Here is a 19,094-nt window from a genome sequence, read left to right on the forward strand (position 1 = left end):
TGAAGAGCCCAGCAGCTTATGAGGCGGAAGCGTAAGAAGATGACTTTGATTATAAGGTATTCAAACATTTCTGTGGATTTCTTTCCCTTTTTGCTCCCTGTTGTGCAACGAGGAACAAAAGTCGTTCACAGCGATACGTACCGGACACACGGTCCAGAACTTCAGCCAAGCTGGTGGAGATGGGCTGGTGAAGCGTGCGGTACTTGTGGCCTGCTCCGTACATGGGATGCTGGATCATGTGACTTGTGGCGTTGATGCGTCCTTTGTAAAGCTGGACAAAAAACAAGAGAACTATAAACAGGTCTGACGACAGCATCATGGGTTTTCAAATGCCTCTCAGTTTGTATGGTGTGCAAGGCATTTTAGTCAAGCAGAAATAACAATTTACTTTCCTGAACTCTTAAAATCAACTCTCTAAAATGAATGGGAATCAGTTTGAGCTGTAAAATACGGAAAATCAGGATGTGAGTGGAGCATTTTCAGGTTATGGGGGTTCTGCACAGCAATGGGCTGCCACCATGTGGTCACATCTGTAAAGAGGAGGAAAAACACCAACCGGACATGGAGACTGGAGAAAGACGGTGACCTTCTCGTCCTCCAACATCAGCTGAAGAAAAAGCCTTCGAATGAAACCTGAGATGTTTCCAGAAACAGGAACGTTGCCTCGCTGAGGAGCAGACTGGAAGAGCTCACAGAGAACCTGCAGCAAACAAAGCAGCCCAAAATAAAGAAACAGCACATCCACAGAAATACATCATTTAACAAAACTACAGGCCATTGACAATTGATGCCTAAAACAGTTCAAACACGTCAGGAACATTAGGGATATGAAGTCATTTTAGGGCATATAGGACATATTTCTATCAATAGTAGAGATGCAAACGCAGACCTGCGCCATGAGTCGCTGGTTGTTTGGGTGGCAGGAGATGCACTGCAGAAAGAAGGCAACCGTTGCGTTCTCCAGAGCCGTCCTCTGCTGTGTGGTGAGCCCCCCGGTCTGCCCAGAGGATGCCAGCAAGAACCTTGACCCTGAGAGGTGAGGATGTGTTGAAGGTGGGCCTGCAGCAGCTCCGGCGCTTTGAGGCTGCCCGCTGTTTCCGGAGCCAGTGCTTGCACTAGAGTGGCACAGCAGGAAGAGCAGCGCCGTCCACAGTGGGTTCACCTCCGGCCCCCCCAGCCAGTCCTTCATGGCGTGGCTGCTTCCGACCTCAGTGAGGAAACGCAGCACCGGGGCGGCAAGCTCTCCTGCCAGAGGTGGCCGGCTCTGGGAAGACGAGTAGTAGTGTTGGTGGTGGCGCCTCTCCATCTGAGTGGCGGGTAATGGGAGGTCAGCGCTGACCAGGAGACTTGTGCAGAATTGGACTAGACTGCGAACCAGCAGGGAGGGAAGGCCTGACTCCAGCAACTGCTCTATTGCTCCTGGAGACTGGGCCGCGGCTGCCAGGGTGGTTAACTGTGACTCTGACAGATTCACAGGAGGCCGAGCGTGTTTGGAGTCGTCCGTCAGTCCTGCGGCATTCGCGTGAGCATCATGCTGCTTTTTGCCATCGTCAGTCATGGCGAGGCGGCGCTGCTGGGCCTGAGAGTGACTGGCGCTGGGCCCTGAGACGATGCCCATCCAGGACATGAGCAGAGAGAAGTAGCTGGGGTGGATGTGGCACATGGAACACAGCAGGCTGTCCACAGCCTTCTTCAGCACCACGTTGCATGGCAGAGACATGGACCAGTTATACAGCAGTCTGGAGAGAAGAACATGGAGCAGAATCAGAAACAACATGGCCAAAAAAAGGGGGGGCTGTGGACTCTTGTTGCTATTGAATGGAAACTGACTCAAAGAGCTCCCTGCTGAGCAGCGCAGGCAGGTCGTAGTCCACCGGCAGCTCGTAGCTGTGCCACAAGATGGCCGCCACACAGTGAAGGTGAGAAGGAGACGGCATGAGGAGGCCATACTCCCTCGAGGAGCCAGGGGTGAAGCCAGGACTGGCAAATCCCATGGGGCCGCTCATTTTATGAGCTGCAACACGGGAGGAGTCATTAACCCACTGCAGCAGAGCCTGGATCCTGGAGGGGGAAGATTCAGAACTTTGATCAGTCACTTCTTCTCAAGGTCTGGATGCTTTCTCCTCAGCAGAATTAGAATGCAACAGGCGGCACTGATGACAGTAAAAAATGACGAGGATGCTTTTTACGACTAGCGCATGGCTGTCTGGAATATCACCTTGACAGAGGACTAGTTCTTCTCCTCCTTTATTAAGTTTTTAAGGGGGGGCAAACAAACAAACAAAGAACACAGCGGGCTGATTTCAGGTACCTGTCTTTAGTTCCAGCATCCTGCGTGGTCCCAAGCTGGTACAGAATATCAATAGTGGAGTCGGAGGAGAGGCCGTTGAGACGCCCAAACAGAAGAGGACTGTTCAGATCTGCAGAGACACAAGCACAGCTTTACAATCCAGAATTTACACATAGAAATTAAGCCAAAGATCTGAGTGATTTAACAATTATCAATAAAAATACTAAGCGCAGCTTCAGGCTGATTTGTAACCAGTATATTGAAAATGTAGATCAGACAGTCAGTGAGCTCTTGGATTGATTCTGTTTTTTTCTTCCAGGAATCCAAACCTTTTTCTGATCTATACAGATATTCTTTGTTTTGTTCAGTTTAAATAGGCAGATAAAGTTTAAACTGCTTCTATTCCAGCTGATATGCAGGAGAGTAGAAGGGACAGAAATCCCTCCATAACCTGGAGGGATAAAATAAACAAAGAAAAAGGTTGTGTATCTTTCAACCTAGCTTTATTCAAAAAGCTCTTAAGGGAATAAATGTACGTGCTGGCGAACTCGTTCTTGATGGAAGGGCATCGTGTCTGTAATTAAATCTTGGCGGCGTGAGACTCACTGGCAGGGTCTGTGCCGGAGGCAGCGCAGTTTCTCAAGAGAATGTCGATGAGTTTCAGCCCAATTCTTGTGGACTGCAGACCAATTTTGACCAGCACCGCCTCGATGTTGGGAGAGTGCATGCCGCAGTACGGGGACATGAGCAGGGCGGCGCAGGTCTGCAGCAGGTTTGCTGTGGGGGCGGCAGCGCTGGCCATCATGGCTTCCAGGTCACCGACATGGGTCAGGCAGTGGTGGAGGAGACGAAGCCAGCCGATGCTGCCGACAGAGAAGGAGACCGTCTCAACACCAGAGCATCCCTCACAAACACGCTTCTTCTAAGTGAAACCTTTACCTGGTTTTGGAGACTTGGTCCTCTGAAGGGAGGAAGGGGTTATTCACCGTTGCAGAGGAGGTGTTTCCAAACGCCGTCAGACCCAGGAGCTTTATCTGGGACAGACCCAGGGTGCTGGCATCCCGAGGCCGGTGAAGCCGCAGACACACAGCAGATGCGACCTCAGCTTTCACCAGCTGGATCTTGATGTAGGTGAGCCCGCTGGTGATGACGGGCGTGGAAAGGGGCAGCATGTTGACCGCATCTGCACTGATCTCCACGGAAACAGATGATGGGCAGGCTGGTTGTCAGGAGACAGAAAAAAGCACTTCCTTTTTTAGAGACTTGAACTTAACCTTAGCAAAACCTGGCATGTCTGAAGAGGGAGGAACTTACTGGCAAGGGAAGCCAGGTGAGGCTGGATGTGGATCTCTTTAAGGAGCACGGCTGCTGGAAGGTGAATGGTGAGGTCACACCAAGCCTCCTCTGGCAGGAAGATGTAGGACCAGGCTGCCGAGCGGGCCCGCCGATGAGGGGGAGTGGCCTGGAGGAGCACCTCTGCTGGCTGTGCTGTTGGGCTGCTGGATGTGATGGTCCCTGCAAGACAGACGCAGATTGATGAAGACATTCTCTTTCAAGCAGTGATCACAATTTGATTGACGCAGAAATGAAATAAGTACTCAAAGCACCTAAAGGAGCAAAGTTGTGGAGTCCTTCTGCGTTGTCAGGTTCGGAAGTCATAACTCTGGCTTTAAGGTTTCCATCTGCCGTCTTTCCAGGACCTGAATCCAAAAACTTCATGATGGTGGACACCATGCTGCGAGCCGTGTTGACAATGGCTCTTGTGCTGGTCACCATGTTGTTGCAGATAAGCTGCACTCCACCTGAGAGAAAAATGCTCAGTATTTTTACACAGTTTTCTCTGAGTGTTTCATGAAAAAAAAAACTTTCTGTAAGTAATTAAGGTAAAAGTAATTTCACAGAAATGACTTGTTTGTTAAAGTAAGCATGATGATGATAAAAAAAGATGTTTAGTTTAAAAGGCGACCCAACAAAAGGCACAAAATCATGGACCAAAAGAAAAAGACATCCCGTGTCTCACCCATGTCATGGAAGGCCTTCAGAGCTTCGCTGGTGTCCAGCACTCGGAGGATGAACCACAGGAGAGGCTCGGAGAGCTGGCAGGTGGAGAGAGACCCCTAGAAAATAAAAAAAAATTTTGGTTCTGGTCTGTCAGTGTTCAGGGGGACCAAACAGAAGCAGACTGAAGCTCACCTGTCTGCCCATGTACCCACAGGCCATGTAAGTTAGGATAGGCTGCAGCATAACCTGAACCGAGGTGGCCTTCTTGCTCAGGGTGGTGAGGATGGTGAAGAGGCCATCGCCCACTGAGATGGCGTCTAGACCACCGTGGAAGTTCTCATGTTTGGTCAGGTGGAGGCCGCTGGCTCCTGCAGAAACATGAGAGCTTCTAGGTGAGAGGAGTTTTTTTTTCCATTTCCACTTTATCTCGGCACTGAGCTATTAATGAAGCCTCTGGCATTTAACAATGATAAGCTGCCATTATTAATGAATAACAAAAAGTGGTTAAATTACACAAAAACACAAATAAAACATGACTTCTTTTTCGTGAACTTCTTTTGTCATCAATGCTCCTCCTCTACTGCCCGTGCGCGAGGTTAAAAAAAAAAAAGCGCACGACATTAGAGACACCCCCCACCCCCCGGTCACTTCTGTGAATTCACGTCCGGATAGCGTTTAGGTTGGGCTGATGAGGCAGTGGGACATTGACGATTCTCAACAGGATCCAGACAGAACTGGAGGGTAAAGCTGCTGTTTTCCAAAAAGCGTCGATTCTCAGACAGCAGTGCCGTTACACACTGATGCCTTCATGCTAATTAGCTGCTCCGTATGTCACCTATATGTCATCACAGACTTCAAGTCAGACAATATCTTCCTGGACTGGAGTTGAAGACATGACGGTAAATAAAACAATGTGAATTTCATTTTTAAAAATTGTATTTACTGAATATATTAACAAAATTGAATCAACTGAGTATTAGCAGCATCTTTGTAACATTACAGGCCTGGTGTTGTCCCAAAGGGGGGGAACAGCGGGGCTTTTTCAGCACAGTGGTTAGCCGCTGTGCTAAAGAAAACAACTCATTTGTGTTCAACATCCAAAACAGAGAGCAAAGACTGAAAAAGCAATAAAAGAGTTCCATGAAAAAGTTTCTTCAGGAAAAAGAGAAAATAACAAAATGGAACAACTTTTAACATGTTAAAAAAAAACGTAAAATCTGTTCTGAAAACCAAAAAATAGCACCTGGTAGTACAAATATTGGATGAAATGGATTTATGATTTTGTATTTGTGGGGGATATAAATCCCTCTCTATCTTGAGTTCCTACTCTGTCTGCTTTGACTGAGCTGAATTTTCTCCCGCTTCATTGGATTTAAACACGAGTCTGTTGTTATTACCAAATACTTCAATCCTTTAAGCGACACCATTAAATTGTTTTTACTCTAAATTATTATTCATGTTGAAATTGTTGAAGATACCATAGTTGAAAGCTGCTGTGAAGATCACTGCATAACAAAATGAAAAGGTGCTAGAATCATAAACTGACTAATTTGACTGAATGAACTTGATCTGTCTCACCGATGATCATCGCCATGGCGCTGCTGTTGCACTGACCCAGGGCCGACAAGATCTGGCTCATGATTTGCTGGTTGGCCAAAACCAGGTCTGCCACACCTGCAGAAGGACCCTGGCTGGACGCAGAGCCTCCAGCCACGCTTTCTTTGCTGCCGCAGACCTTCTCCTCATCTGACACGCTGCTTTCGGCTGCCCCGCTGCCCACAGGTGGCATTCGGCCGCTGAACTCTCGGTCTCCGGACAGCGGCAGCTGCACAAGCACGTTCACCAGCTTGAGGAGGTTAAACATCAGTTGGTCCCGGGTGGTTTCCCCGCAGACAGCTTTGGCATCTCCAGGCCGTATTATGTTGGCAAAAAGACCCCCAAAGCACGCCCGGGCTCCCACAGAGCTGTCGGAGCCGCTGCGAGACACCACCTTGTCTGAGCAGGTGATGTAGTGGTGAACCAAGAATGTGATGGACTCGATGACGGAGGAGATGGTTGCCACGGACACCACCTCAAAATTTTGCTCCAAAGTAAACTCCAGCAGCTTCACCTGAGCATCCAGCGGGCCCAGGCCTGACTGGAATGGACCCCTGTAGAGTCAAGAACACGTCTTAGCTCCCATAACTTGTGCTAATACAGCCAACAGTTTTATTTTTCCCACAAAGTGAAATCCTACCTCTCAGTGGACAGGATGTGCAGGAGTTTAAGCAAAAACTCGCTAAACATCTGGGGACACGTGGAGGACAGGTGGACCTGCAGGCGGCTCAGACACTCGTGCATGGCCTGGGTGGCAGTGGGTCCCACATGCGGGCTCTGATGGCTCGTCCCGTTGGTGCTCCCGCCGGACAGGAAACGCACCAAAACATGAACTAGCGTGGGGTCAGACACCATCTGCTGAGCTGTGCTCTCCTGGGAGTTCATGCCGCTGTTGGAGGCTGGAAGATCAGACACATTTTGTAAGTCAGTTAACTCATCCCAAAGGGGGTCTGGGTCTTGAGACTGAGTCCTTTTGCAGCCAAGACAGATTTTTGAAACTCCCTTTTCTTGTATTTTTTTGTTAATAATTATACTAATGGATTAGATTTAGCTGCGCTTTTTCAGATGCTCAAAGCGTTTACAATGTATTTATTATTCATTTATTGTTGTTCTGTTGTTTGTTCTGATGTTTTATTATAGACTTGAGATTGTGCTTTGCTGTGTATTCAAAGACAACAAGCCCCCACCGCCTCCTCTTGACCCCCCCTCACTGGCTGAGCGGCCGGTACACGGCCCTTACGCTCCCCCCCTGAGTCTGCCACCTTGTCAGAGCTGCATGTGACAAAACAGCAATTTTTTCAAAATGACAGCTTTCCGGTTGGTTTTATCTCTATAGCAACTATTTTATGTTGTGGTCACCTGGAGGTGACAAACATCTCTTGCCAGTTTTTAGAAAAATTGGTAAAAGTAAATCTTCAGATTTCCTTGGGATGGAGTTTTTTTGTCAACCATGCCCACATTCCTATTCTGTTCTTATTGGATGCCATTTCGTTTTGATCAGCTTGAGTCAGTGATTCATGTTTAAAATTTTGACAATATTCTGGTAAACAAAAAAAGTGAGCAACAGGGGAACACTACCAAACCTACAAACTTAAAAACCAACATTTCTTACCAAGTGGCTTCCCATCGATGCTGAAGGAATTTGGAAATGATTGGAAATGATGATTGAAATCCCTAGGAGTTTAAATTTGCACTATAAATTTAAACTTTAAAATTTTAAAAAATTTAATATTTTTAACCCTTGTGCAATGATTTGTGATCTTCACTGGTGTCCATGGATTCCATGAAATCTTTCCACCTTTATCCACCTTTGTCATGGTAGGAATAACACGTTAATGTAAGGGTGGGGTCATCACAACATAGTAAAAGGATTAAGGAAAAATGTATGGTCCAAAGGTCAACAAAACTTCAGTTGTGGTTGTAGACTTTACCTGTTGCTATGTGTGTGAATCTTTTTGGAGACCACAAAAAGGCTTTCTTATCCGATATTGTACAAAAATGTATTGTAATTTGTAATGTAATTTGACTACTGTTGGTCGAAGAAAGAGGGGAGGCAGAAGGGCCCGTGGCCAGAGAGAGAAGGGAAAAGGCAGGAACATAGGTTTGAGAATAGGGACTCTTAACGTTGGCACAATGACAGGGAAAGGCAGAGAGCTGGCAGACATGATGGAGAGAAGGAAGGTAGATGTACTGTGTGTGCAGGAGACAAGGTGGAAGGGCAGCAAGGCACGTAGTATTGGAGGAGGATACAAACTGTTCTATCATGGTGTTGATAGGAAGAGAAACGGGGTAGGAGTGATTCTGAAGGGGGAGTTTGTAAACAGTGTTCTAGAGGTGAAAAGAGTCTCAGACAGGATGATGAGCTTAAAGTTAGAAATTGAAGGGGTGATGGTGAATGTAGTCAGTGGGTATGCGCCACAGGTTGGCTGTGAGTTAGAAGTGAAGGAGAGATTCTGGAGTGAGTTGGATGAGGTCATAGAGAGTTTTCCCAGAGGAGAGAGAGTTGTTATTGGAGCAGACTTTAATGGGCATGTTGGTGAGGGCAATAGAGGTGATGAGGAGGTGATGGGCAGGTTTGGTGTGAAGGAAAGGAATCTGGAGGGACAGATGGTGGTGGACTTTGCGAAGAGGATGGAAATGGCTGTAGTCAACACTTACTTCCAGAAGAGAGAGGAACATAGAGTGACATACAGAAGTGGAGGTAGGAGTACTCAGGTGGACTACATCCTATGTAGACGAGGTCATTTGAGAGAGGTTATTGACTGCAAAGTGGTGGTAGGAGAGAGTGTAGCCAGACAGCACCGCATGGTGGTGTGTAAGATGACTCTGGAGGTCAGGAAGAAGAAGAGAGGGAAAACAGAAAAGAAGACCAAGTGGTGGAAGCTACAGAATGAAGAAACTTGTGAGGAATTTAGGCAGAAGTTGAGACAGGGTCTGGGTGGTCAGGATGAGCTTCCAGATGACTGGGAAACTACAGCAGAAATTATCAGGGAAACAGGTAGGAAGGTGCTAGGTGTGTCATCTGGAAAGAGGAAAGACGGTAAAGAGACTTGGTGGTGGAATGAGGAAGTACAGGAATGCGTCCAGAGGAAGAGGTTGGCTAAAAAGAAGTGGGATGTAGAAAGGACTGAGGAAGGTAGACAGGAGTACAAGGAAGCGCAGCGTAGAGTGAAGAGAGAGGTGGCAAAGGCCAAACAGAAGGCTTACGATGAGCTATATGACAGGTTAGACACAAAGGAAGGAGAGAAGGACTTGTACAGGCTAGCCAGACAGAGAGACAGAGATGGGAAGGACGTGCAACAGATAAGGGTGATTAAGGACAGAGATGGAAAGGTGCTAACAACCCAGGAGAGTGTACAGAAAAGATGGAAGGAGTATTTTGAGGAGCTGATGAACGTGGAAAATGACAGGGAAAGAAGGGAGGAAGATGTGGTTGTTGTGGAGCAGGAAGTAGCAGAGATTGGAAAGGATGAGGTTAGGAAGGCTCTGAAAAGGATGAAGAGTGGAAAGGCCGTTGGTCCTGATGACGTACCTGTGGAGGTATGGAAGTGCTTAGGAGAGACAGCAGTGGAATTTCTAACGAGTTTGTTCAATAGGATTCTAGAGAGTGAGAAGATGCCCGAGGAATGGAGGAGAAGCGTTCTGGTTCCGATCTTTAAGAACAAGGGTGACACGCAGAACTGCAGCAACTATAGAGGAATAAAGTTGATGAGCCACACAATGAAGCTGTGGGAAAGAGTAGTGGAAGCCAGGCTTAGGAAGAAGGTGGAGATTTGTGAGCAGCAGTATGGTTTCATGCCCCGTAAGAGCACCACTGATGCCATTTTTGCTTTGAGAATGTTGATGGAAAAGTACAGAGAAGGTCAGAAGGAGCTGCATTGTGTGTTCGTAGATTTAGAGAAGGCGTATGACAGGGTGCCGAGGGAGGAGCTGTGGTACTGTATGAGGTCGTCTGGAGTGGCAGAGAAGTATGTCAGAGTAGTTCAGGACATGTATGAGAGAAGTATGACGGTGGTGAGATGTGCTGTAGGTCAGACAGAGGAGTTCAAGGTGGAGGTGGGACTACACCAAGGATCAGCTTTGAGTCCTTTTTTGTTTGCTATGCTGATGGACAGGCTGACAGATGAGGTAAGACAGGAATCTCCCTGGACAATGATGTTTGCGGATGACATTGTAATTTGCAGTGAGAGTAGAGAGCAGGTGGAGGAACAGCTAGAGAGGTGGAGGTTTGCTCTGGAAAGAAGAGGCATGAAGGTCAGTCGTAGTAAGACAGAATACATGTGTCTGAACGAGAGGGATCAAGGTAGAAGCGTTAGGTTACAGGGGGCTGAGGTGAAGAAGGTGCAGGAGTTTAAGTACTTGGGGTCAACAGTTCAGTGTGATGGGGAGTGTGGAAAAGAGGTGAAGAGGCGAGTGCAGGCAGGTTGGAGCGGTTGGAGGAAAGTGTCAGGAGTGTTGTGTGACAGAAGAGTGTCAGCAAGACTCAAAGGAAAGGTGTACAAGACAGTGGTGAGACCAGCTCTGCTCTATGGGTTAGAGACGGTAGCAGTGAGACAGAGACAAGAGGCTGAGATGGAGGTAGCGGAGATGAAGATGTTGAGGTTCTCCTTAGGAGTGACCAGGTTAGACAGGATAAGGAACGAGTACATCAGAGGGACGGCTCATGTTGCCTGTGTTAGCGACAAAGTCAGAGAAGCCAGACTGAGATGGTTTGGACATGTTCAGAGGAGGGATAGTGGATATATTGGTAGAAGGATGTTGGAGATGGAGCTGCCTGGCAGGAGGGCAAGAGGACGGCCAAAGAGGAGATACATGGATGTCTTAACAGAGGACATGAAGTTGGCTAATGTTAGGGTAGAAGATGTTCATGATAGAGTGAGGTGGAAAAGGATGATTCGCTGTGGCGACCCCTGATGGGAAAAGCCGAAAGAGAAAGAAGTACAAAAATGTAACAATGGCCAAACTTTACATTTTGCTATAAAATGTTCACCCATTTTCATTTTAAAACGTCCCTTTGATATCCCCGACATGTGTGTTTTGGTTTTGTTAGTGGCTTTAGAAATATTTTCTCTGAGCCCCTAAAGAGATATTGGCTTTATTCACTTTTTTGATAGTTTTGCAAACTGTGATGTTGTCATTTTTTTGTGACGTCATCATTTTTCGGGGGGGTTGTTTGTTGTGTCAAAAATGAATTTATAGCGGGTGTGTGCAAATCTTGGTGAGTTTATGAGAATGTGGCAGGGGGGTTACATTTTTGCTAAAAGGTGCAGTCAGAAAGAATAATTAGGAAAATAGTTGGGTCGTTGTCCATCCATGACGACAACTCTTGACAGGTTCAAGTGAAGCTTAATGATGGAGCATCATTAAGCATCAGAAAGTACATCTCTTTAATGTCTGAATCAAGAAATTTGAGTCTTTTCTCATCTCCTTGTCAAGCTCAGTGAGGTTCATCTCCGTGTTTATAAGAAGGTTTAACGAAGTCTAAAAACACATGGAAAGCAAAAAGTGGAACACTGACCGCAGGCTGGCATGTTGCTCATCAGGGTGAGGGAGTGCAGCACCAGACACCAGGTTCTCAGGGATGTGTTGGGGTACCACGCCAGCACCGACAGGAAGCTGCTGATGGAGCCTGAGAACAGACAGTAGCGGGAATGAGGAAAGCATGAAGCTGGATGACTGAACAGCCTCTGCAGCTCTAACCTACCCTGGTTTAGTGGAATGGTGGGTATGCGGCTGGCGTTGAAAAGGAAAATGTCCGACCCGCTGTCGTCACTGCCGCTGGAACACGTGTTGAGACTGAGAGTCAACCAAAGCTGCAACAGCGACTCCAGCTGAGAGCAGAGAAAACATGTTAGCGTTATTAATTTATTGTTCATCAGAACATTTTTGAATTAGTGCCATAAAACACAACATGCAACCTATAAACTAGTTCAGGTTTGTTAATCGAAAAAGATACACAAACACTTCTTTGAAACCCTTCGACACCAGAGATGTCGCCAGCACAAATATAACACACGCTCTTTGACATACTGTAACGACCTTTAAGCAATCAACATAATGCCATCTGATTCAGTTAAATCATCTGGAATGGGTAAGTGACTGAAGAGTTACAGTAGTTGAAAGAACACTGGAGCTCCAGCGTTAAAGAGTTAAGGAGCAAGTGATTCAGATTGAAATGCTGGTGGGTTTTTGGCTAATACAGTTGATGGATCCCCTTTGCACATCATCTGAAAAATTACAGCAACAACATGGAGGCCGGCCACTTCCAGACTGTTTTTATGGATGCTAACCTGTACTTGATGGACCTGCAGCATGGAGAAGAGCTTGTTGAAGCAGGAACTGAGGATAGGGATGGAAGAGGGCTGGGTCATCAGGGCACTGCCCGGAGGAGAGCCTCCACCTTGGAGAACTCGAAGCAAAGAGTCGTCTGTTCCGTTGGAGGATTGACTCCCTGAGAGCAAAAAGACCCGGTCATCAGACTGCAAATGTTGACGGGACAGGTTCTAGAACATCTGGTCAAACATCTGGAAGGTTTTCTGGTTACCTGGGGATGAACTTGACGTGAGCGCCTGCAGGATGGAGTCCGCCTGCAGGGTCGCCATCATTTTGAGCATCAGCTCGGCCTGCTGCTCCAGACCCACTTCAAGACGAGCGTCCAGAGCTGAGAGGCACAGAGGCAGAGACTTTAGGAGGGAAAAGCCGCTGAACGACCAGCACCGGGCTGAAACTGAAGCTGTCCTCACCCTGCGACACAGACACCGACAAACTGGTGGAGCCAGGCTTCTCAGTTATCGTTGCTGGTTTGGACACTGGGATCCCAACACCTCCGATGTAAGGGTTGTAACCATACGTGCCGTAATCAGCCCCCCAGTAGTCATACCAGGTGCTGCTTATGGGCTGAAAGAACAATGAAGATAAAGTTAATGAGGATTATTTTCTAGTTTCCACCAAACAAGTCAGTTTAAGCGGGAATTTCCTGGATTTTGATCATATTTTCATTACTAAAAAACAATTAAAACAGAGTTTGGACAAAACAAACTCGAGCAATGTGGCTTTTGTTTATCGAAGAAGATCACAGACAAAAAGCGGCTCTCCGTAGGAAGAAAATAAAAAGATGTTGGCATGTCATTGTTAAGACTCAATGGACTCATAAGCAAAGATCAAAAAACAACAAATGTTTCTGTCAAGCTTCAAAAAGCAAATGTTTTTTACATTGCAGAAGCAGCACAAACCTGGAAAACTGAAGAACATCAACACAAAAAGTCCCAAAGCTAAGTAATTGTTCATGGGTTGAATTCAAATCTCTGATGCAAAACAGTAACTTTGCTTTTTCCATTATGTTTTAGGCTTTATTCTCATTTATACTAGTCACAGTGGTACCTCCAAACTTGTATTTGCTAAACTTTTTTGTTAATTTAAAGATATTTTCCCTCAAACATTTTTTTTCCTAACTTCCTGAAAATGTGCTGTGTAATTACTGATTCCTAAACAAAAATTCATCTTTTTATGAAATTCAACTGTACAACTAGAGGAAGAACACAGAAGCTTGTCATTAACATACCTTAAAGACTTTGGCAGCGAGAGGATCTTTTTCCAAATCAATATCTAAAGGATCAATATCAACATCCATCAGGTCTTGTAGCAAGTCAAAGTCAATGTCTTTATCTTTTTCCAAAGATGACAGAGGTGGAGCACCTTTGGATAACGAAAACAGCTTTAATATTGCCAAGTAAGCACACTGGAATAACAGACAAGAAGATAAACTCCTAAAGCATATTTCTGGAAAACTTAACACCATTCCAGCCAGGCTGACACTCCTGCAGTCTCCAATCTAATCTTACACTTCATTACCGCCATAAAAAAGACGTGAAAAGCTGTCGAGAGAATGTTAGACGTGCATCTGCGGCAGAGGAGGAAAAAGCAGGGCATGCATTCATATCATGAGGTGTGGAGGACGGGGCTACCCACGCACTTTGGAAAACTGAGGAGGCCCCTGCTGTACCTGCGATGATATCAGGCACTAGGGCTTCGTCGATGCTCTCCACCAACGGGACCGACTGCAGCAGGGACTCGTCTGAATCCGCTGCAGCGGAGGAGGAGGAGGAAGAAGAAGCTGCTGCAGCCTCTTCGCCTACTCCAACGACCTCGTCTATCGCATCCAGAGAGCTCGGAGTCAGCAGCTCCCCTGGAACAAGAGCACGCTCAGGTCAGCGGACTACCCATCAGAACGGTTTTTGACTAAAAAGATCATTCTGATTCCATTTCAGACCTCCCAACTGTTCTATTGGACCAGTTGTCACAAGTTTATATCACAGAAAGATGAGAAGGAACTTCACCGAGCATCAGACTGTGTTTGGTAATAATTATGCTGGCAGCAAAATAGGTAGGAAGTTCTCTCTTTAGGGGTTTTAACATGTTGGCGTGGGTCTCTAGGGGTTTTTAACATGTTGGCGTGGGTCTTTAGGGGTTTTTAACATGTTGGCGTGGGTCTTTAGGGGTTTTTAACATGTTGGCGTGGGTCTATAGGGATTTTAACATGTTGGCGTGGGTCTATAGGGGTTTTAACATGTTGGCGTGGGTCTATAGGGATTTTAACATGTTGGCGTGGGTCTATAGGGGTTTTAACATGTTGGCGTGGGTCTATAGGGGTTTTAACATGTTGGCGTGGGTCTATAGGGATTTTAACATGTTGGCGTGGGTCTATAGGGGTTTTAACATGTTGGCGTGGGTCTATAGGGGTTTTAACATGTTGGCGTGGGTCTATAGGGATTTTAACATGTTGGCGTGGGTCTATAGGGGTTTTAACATGTTGGCGTGGGTCTAAAGGGGTTTTAACATGTTGCCGTGGGTCTTTAGGGGTTTTAACATGTTGGCGTGGGTCTATAGGGATTTTAACATGTTGGCGTGGGTCTATAGGGGTTTTAACATGTTGGCGTGGGTCTAAAGGGGTTTTAACATGTTGGCGTGGGTCTATAGGGATTTTAACATGTTGCCGTGGGTCTTTAGGGGTTTTAACATGTTGGCGTGGGTCTAAAGGGGTTTTAACATGTTGCCGTGGGTCTTTAGGGGTTTTAACATGTTGGCGTGGGTCTATAGGGATTTTAACATGTTGGCGTGGGTCTATAGGGGTTTTAACATGTTGGCGTGGGTCTATAGGGATTTTAACATGTTGGCGTGGGTCTATAGGGGTTTTAACATGTTGGCGTGGGTCTAAAGGGGTTTTAACATGTTGGCGTGGGTCTATAGGGGTTTTAACATGTTGGCGTGGGTCTATAGGGGTTTTAACATGTTGGCGTGGGTCTATAGGGGTTTTAACATGTTGGCGTGGGTCTTAAGGGGTTTTAACATGTTGGCGTGGGTCTATAGGGGTTTTAACATGTTGGCGTGGGTCTTTAGGGGTTTTAACATGTTGGCGTGGGTCTTTAGGGGTTCTTTTAAGTCAGCAAGTAATGACAACAGTCACAAAGTGCTTTACAGAAAAACATTAAATAACAGCACATAAAAATATGTAAGAATACCATATAAAATACATCACAGTTAAAAAACAGAAAATTAGCAAAACAATACTTTCGTTACTTCTTTTTATGGTAAATTCATTTTGTGAGTATTTTTACTTTTCCATTAAGGTCTACTTATTCATTTGATTATTCATCTTGTTTTCCAGTTTCTTTTTATTATAATATCTTCCGCCATTATTTGGCACTTAAGTCCTTTAAAATTTGTCCTCCAGAATTTTTCACCTATTCTAACCATTTAACTGTTAGCTATGACTTTTCGTCCCCCAAATCCTTGAACTCTTCAAATAATTCCAGGATTTTTGCCTTCAATGAAATACATGAGGAATCCTTGGTGCAGAAACTCGCTGGTTCGATACCCAGCGCTGGCATTTTTCACAAAAATATATTTTTTGTTATTCTGCTGTTTTCACTTTATTTATGGTCAACTTTGATCATTTCTTTATTTAATTGTTTACTTATGTTTGCCAAATATTATCCTTTAAGTTTCATTTTCATTCAGCAATATAGCATTCAACCCTGCATTTTGTTCTGGTTTATCTTCTGCCATTGTGCTACTGTAGTATGAAAAGTGCTCTATAAATAAAGTTTGATTTGATGAAAAACTCAACAACTATGTGTAAAAATGCAGGCACGTACATGAATTTGGCAATAGTCACATTAAATGTGAAAGCCTCCTTACGGTAACATTTCATTAGATTTCACTGGTGTTTTTTGCTTCTAAAGAAAAACTTTACCAAACTCAAACAGACCTGCCATGATGTCCTGCAGCATGCATGTGAGGGAGTACTGAGCCCATGCGCCTCCCCAAGAAATGTCTCCCCGGTTGAAGTCTGTTCCAACCAGCAGCAGCAGCAGTCGCTCCAGCTGCTGCTCGGACACCACCTCACACAGGTGGATGGTGGGTCTGGTGGCGTTGGCTATCCGAGCCAGAACCTGCACAGAGAAAGCAGAGTCACCGGGAATTCTACAGAAGTCCTTCTGTGAGAGGAGGTCCATGCTGTGGATACCTTGCAGACAAACAGCAGCAGGTCGGCATGGCAGGTGAAGTCCATGGAGAGCAGGAAGAGGGCAAGCTTCTGCACCACGGAGATGCAGCGCTCGTGGGACAGGGTGAAGGGCAGAGGCTCCACTTCTGGGGCTTCTTTGGCTGTTGTGGACTCTGCATCCAATGTGGAGCGAGGCCATTCCGCTGTCCGCCGCAGACGGATCAGGTCCTTAAAGTGCTGAGGTGGCAGAAAAAACAGAAAGTATTATGGGAAAGGAATTAGACGTCTTTGCTCTTTCCCAGAGAACAAAACTGTAACTATATATGCCCTCCATCATCAGAAAAATACCACAAAATGTTAAAACCACCATTGAAGTGGGTCTTTAAAAAACAGTTTGTTGTCGTAAAATAAAAATGACATGGAGGGCCACATTTGGCCCGCGGGCATCGAGTTTGACACATGTGCCGTAAAGCAACAAAATACAAATATTACAAAAACTGAATACAGTTATCTCATTAGCAGTATGTGTCGTAAATATATTTACAGCCATCTTTTAGTGTCGTTGAGCCTTTTTACAACTCAAAGACATTTCCAATCTACCTGGATCTGGAAAGCTTCAGACAGGATTTTCTAATCTCTCCACCAATGCTGCCTTTTTTATGCAACTTTTCAGGCATCGCTCACCAACAGCAGCCAATGATGTTATAATATTAAACAGCTTATAAAAAAGGGCAACAGTGAACCAAGCTACGCATTTGTTTTGTTTTTTCTGTGTAAATCTCTGTGGGATCAGCAAAAACGACGTGAGGGGTTTCTGGTTTCCAGAAGGAAGCGTGAGACTCACCTTTGAAGTGGCTTGTTTGAGTTTGGCTTGTTCCACCAGCAGCTTGTAAGAGGAGCCCTTGTTGCTCTGGATCTTCTCCTTCTCGATCTGCTCGACCAGAGCTTTCTGTTTTACTTTTAGGAGATTTAACTGCTGCAATAAAGACAGGATGATTAATATCAGAACCAAAACCTTCCATCTTAGTATGTAGCATGTAGTATTGCGACGGAGGAGGCCAAGAATAAACCAGACACATTTACCTGCTTGTGGTGGACGAGCTGTTTGCGGATCTTGCGAGAGTAGAGGCGATCTAAGCTGCTGCTGCCTTTAGCAGCTCTGGTGGGGTTTTGGGTCTGGAGGTTGTTATTGATGAAGCTCCACTGGCTCCCTAAGAGACAAAAACAATGCGTCATGCAACAGAAGGAACACTACCGGTACCGCTGGTTTTCAGTGAAGACACAACAAGCTTAACCCATCAGTTTACAGCCGAGTTTACTGCCAGAGTCCTAAAGACATTTGATTCAAAGTTCAAATTTGGTTCAATTTACAATTTCAAATGATTTAAATAAAAGACAATTTGATTCATTTTTATTCCAAGTTTCTATTTCAAAACCAAGGTTCATCACAAAAAGTGTTCATTTAGCAGGACTCCTGAGAGAAAAGGAATTTTTAAAATCAACTATTACAGAAAACATGATTTTGGCCTTAAAATGCCACTAAGTGCATCTCCAAGTAGATTCTTTAATTTAGTCTTTTTCTTTAATCTTAGGTATACCTAGTATATTTATCAGATTTCTGTCATTGTTGAAAAAATAAGCTTTGGTAAAACATTTTCTGCACATTGTTTTTGCTGCTTGCAAAGAACCATTTTCTAAATTTGAAATGTAATTCCTAAGATTAATTTATTTTGGCAGAGTTAAGTGTTGTTTATTCATTTATAGCCTTACATTAAGTAAAAAAAAAATTAAACAAGAATTTAGAAGATTTTAGAACAAATATATATACTTGAGATTTGTATGGGTAAAGCAGCGAAAGTCTACTAAAGGATTCCAGCAATCAAAAGCCAAATTTTAAATAAATAAATAAACAAACAAAGCTGCAGATCTCCGACCAAACTGAAGTTCGGCTTTTGACAAAACGGAGCCCGACATACCTGATCCAGGTCTTTCCCTTTCTTTCCCTGCAAGGTTCTTCTTGCCGCCTGAGGCCTCATCTTCTATGGTGGACACAGAATCCAGCAGCCTGGAAACCAGCATCATCACCCAGCTAATCATGGGGATGTCCAGAACACCTGCAAAGCAAACACCCACCTCAGGTTTCTGCAAGTCTTCAGTCTAAAAAACATCACTCTTTGACATTATTAAGGGCTGTCCCGGGACTCATTTCACCTTCAGTCCTGGGCTGGACCACCGCCTGTGGCTGCTGCAGTGGGTTCAGCAAGCTGTCCAGTAAGTTCAGCAGGCCCTCCAACACTCCGCTGTTGCTTAGGGATCTTTGGCCAATGCAGGACAGGAGCATGAACACCCTGCAATGACAAGACATCGATTCAAGGCGCCATTAGAAATCTCACTTTTACCAAGATGTTTGTTAAAACTCAGAACACCACCATAAGATGTCTGAAAACAAGAACCAAAAACCTTGATTACTGGATGGAACACAATATGTTTAAAGACCCACCAAGAGGACTTTAGAAAGTACTCCATCACATCCCTAAGACATCTAGCAGAAACTCACAGCTTTTTGATGGATAAAAAGATTTTTTAAATTCTAGTTGTAATGCATTTTTGCAGCCAAAAGGTGGCAGCACTGCACAGAGCTTTAAATCTGCCTACTTTAAATCTGCAGACAGAAGCACTAGTTTCTGCAGGACTGTAAGGATT

General features: G+C 45.2%; 1 protein-coding gene across 6 annotated transcripts in view; it reads right to left on the reverse strand.

Annotated features, from left to right (window-relative positions):
- birc6 (baculoviral IAP repeat containing 6) overlaps window positions 1–19,094 on the reverse strand; it is a 103,820-nt gene that overhangs the window by 51,610 nt on the left and 33,116 nt on the right. For 2 of the 6 annotated variants that reach the window (XM_023963259.1, XM_023963257.1), the window contains exons 31-56: window positions 18,603–18,739; window positions 18,368–18,505; window positions 17,475–17,602; window positions 17,236–17,367; window positions 16,413–16,628; window positions 16,155–16,338; window positions 13,860–14,072; window positions 13,449–13,582; window positions 12,631–12,784; window positions 12,432–12,548; window positions 12,178–12,338; window positions 11,592–11,718; window positions 11,406–11,516; window positions 6,528–6,786; window positions 5,870–6,441; window positions 4,484–4,659; window positions 4,311–4,407; window positions 3,898–4,092; window positions 3,605–3,805; window positions 3,230–3,509; window positions 2,897–3,153; window positions 2,312–2,420; window positions 1,831–2,061; window positions 890–1,739; window positions 557–700; window positions 142–271 (exon numbers count right to left, since the gene is read on the reverse strand). In XM_023963259.1, coding sequence (XP_023819027.1) covers window positions 142–271; window positions 557–700; window positions 890–1,739; window positions 1,831–2,061; window positions 2,312–2,420; window positions 2,897–3,153; window positions 3,230–3,509; window positions 3,605–3,805; window positions 3,898–4,092; window positions 4,311–4,407; window positions 4,484–4,659; window positions 5,870–6,441; window positions 6,528–6,786; window positions 11,406–11,516; window positions 11,592–11,718; window positions 12,178–12,338; window positions 12,432–12,548; window positions 12,631–12,784; window positions 13,449–13,582; window positions 13,860–14,072; window positions 16,155–16,338; window positions 16,413–16,628; window positions 17,236–17,367; window positions 17,475–17,602; window positions 18,368–18,505; window positions 18,603–18,739 — 5,453 coding nt within the window. The remainder of the gene's footprint in view (window positions 1–141; window positions 272–556; window positions 701–889; window positions 1,740–1,830; window positions 2,062–2,311; window positions 2,421–2,896; window positions 3,154–3,229; window positions 3,510–3,604; window positions 3,806–3,897; window positions 4,093–4,310; window positions 4,408–4,483; window positions 4,660–5,869; window positions 6,442–6,527; window positions 6,787–11,405; window positions 11,517–11,591; window positions 11,719–12,177; window positions 12,339–12,431; window positions 12,549–12,630; window positions 12,785–13,448; window positions 13,583–13,859; window positions 14,073–16,154; window positions 16,339–16,412; window positions 16,629–17,235; window positions 17,368–17,474; window positions 17,603–18,367; window positions 18,506–18,602; window positions 18,740–19,094) is intronic. The other 4 variants (XM_023963258.1, XM_023963262.1, XM_023963260.1 and 1 more) reach the window with 4 other exon arrangements.

The sequence above is a fragment of the Oryzias latipes genome, chromosome 15 (assembly GCF_002234675.1).
Source record: "Oryzias latipes chromosome 15, ASM223467v1".
Lineage (NCBI taxonomy): Eukaryota > Metazoa > Chordata > Actinopteri > Beloniformes > Adrianichthyidae > Oryzias > Oryzias latipes.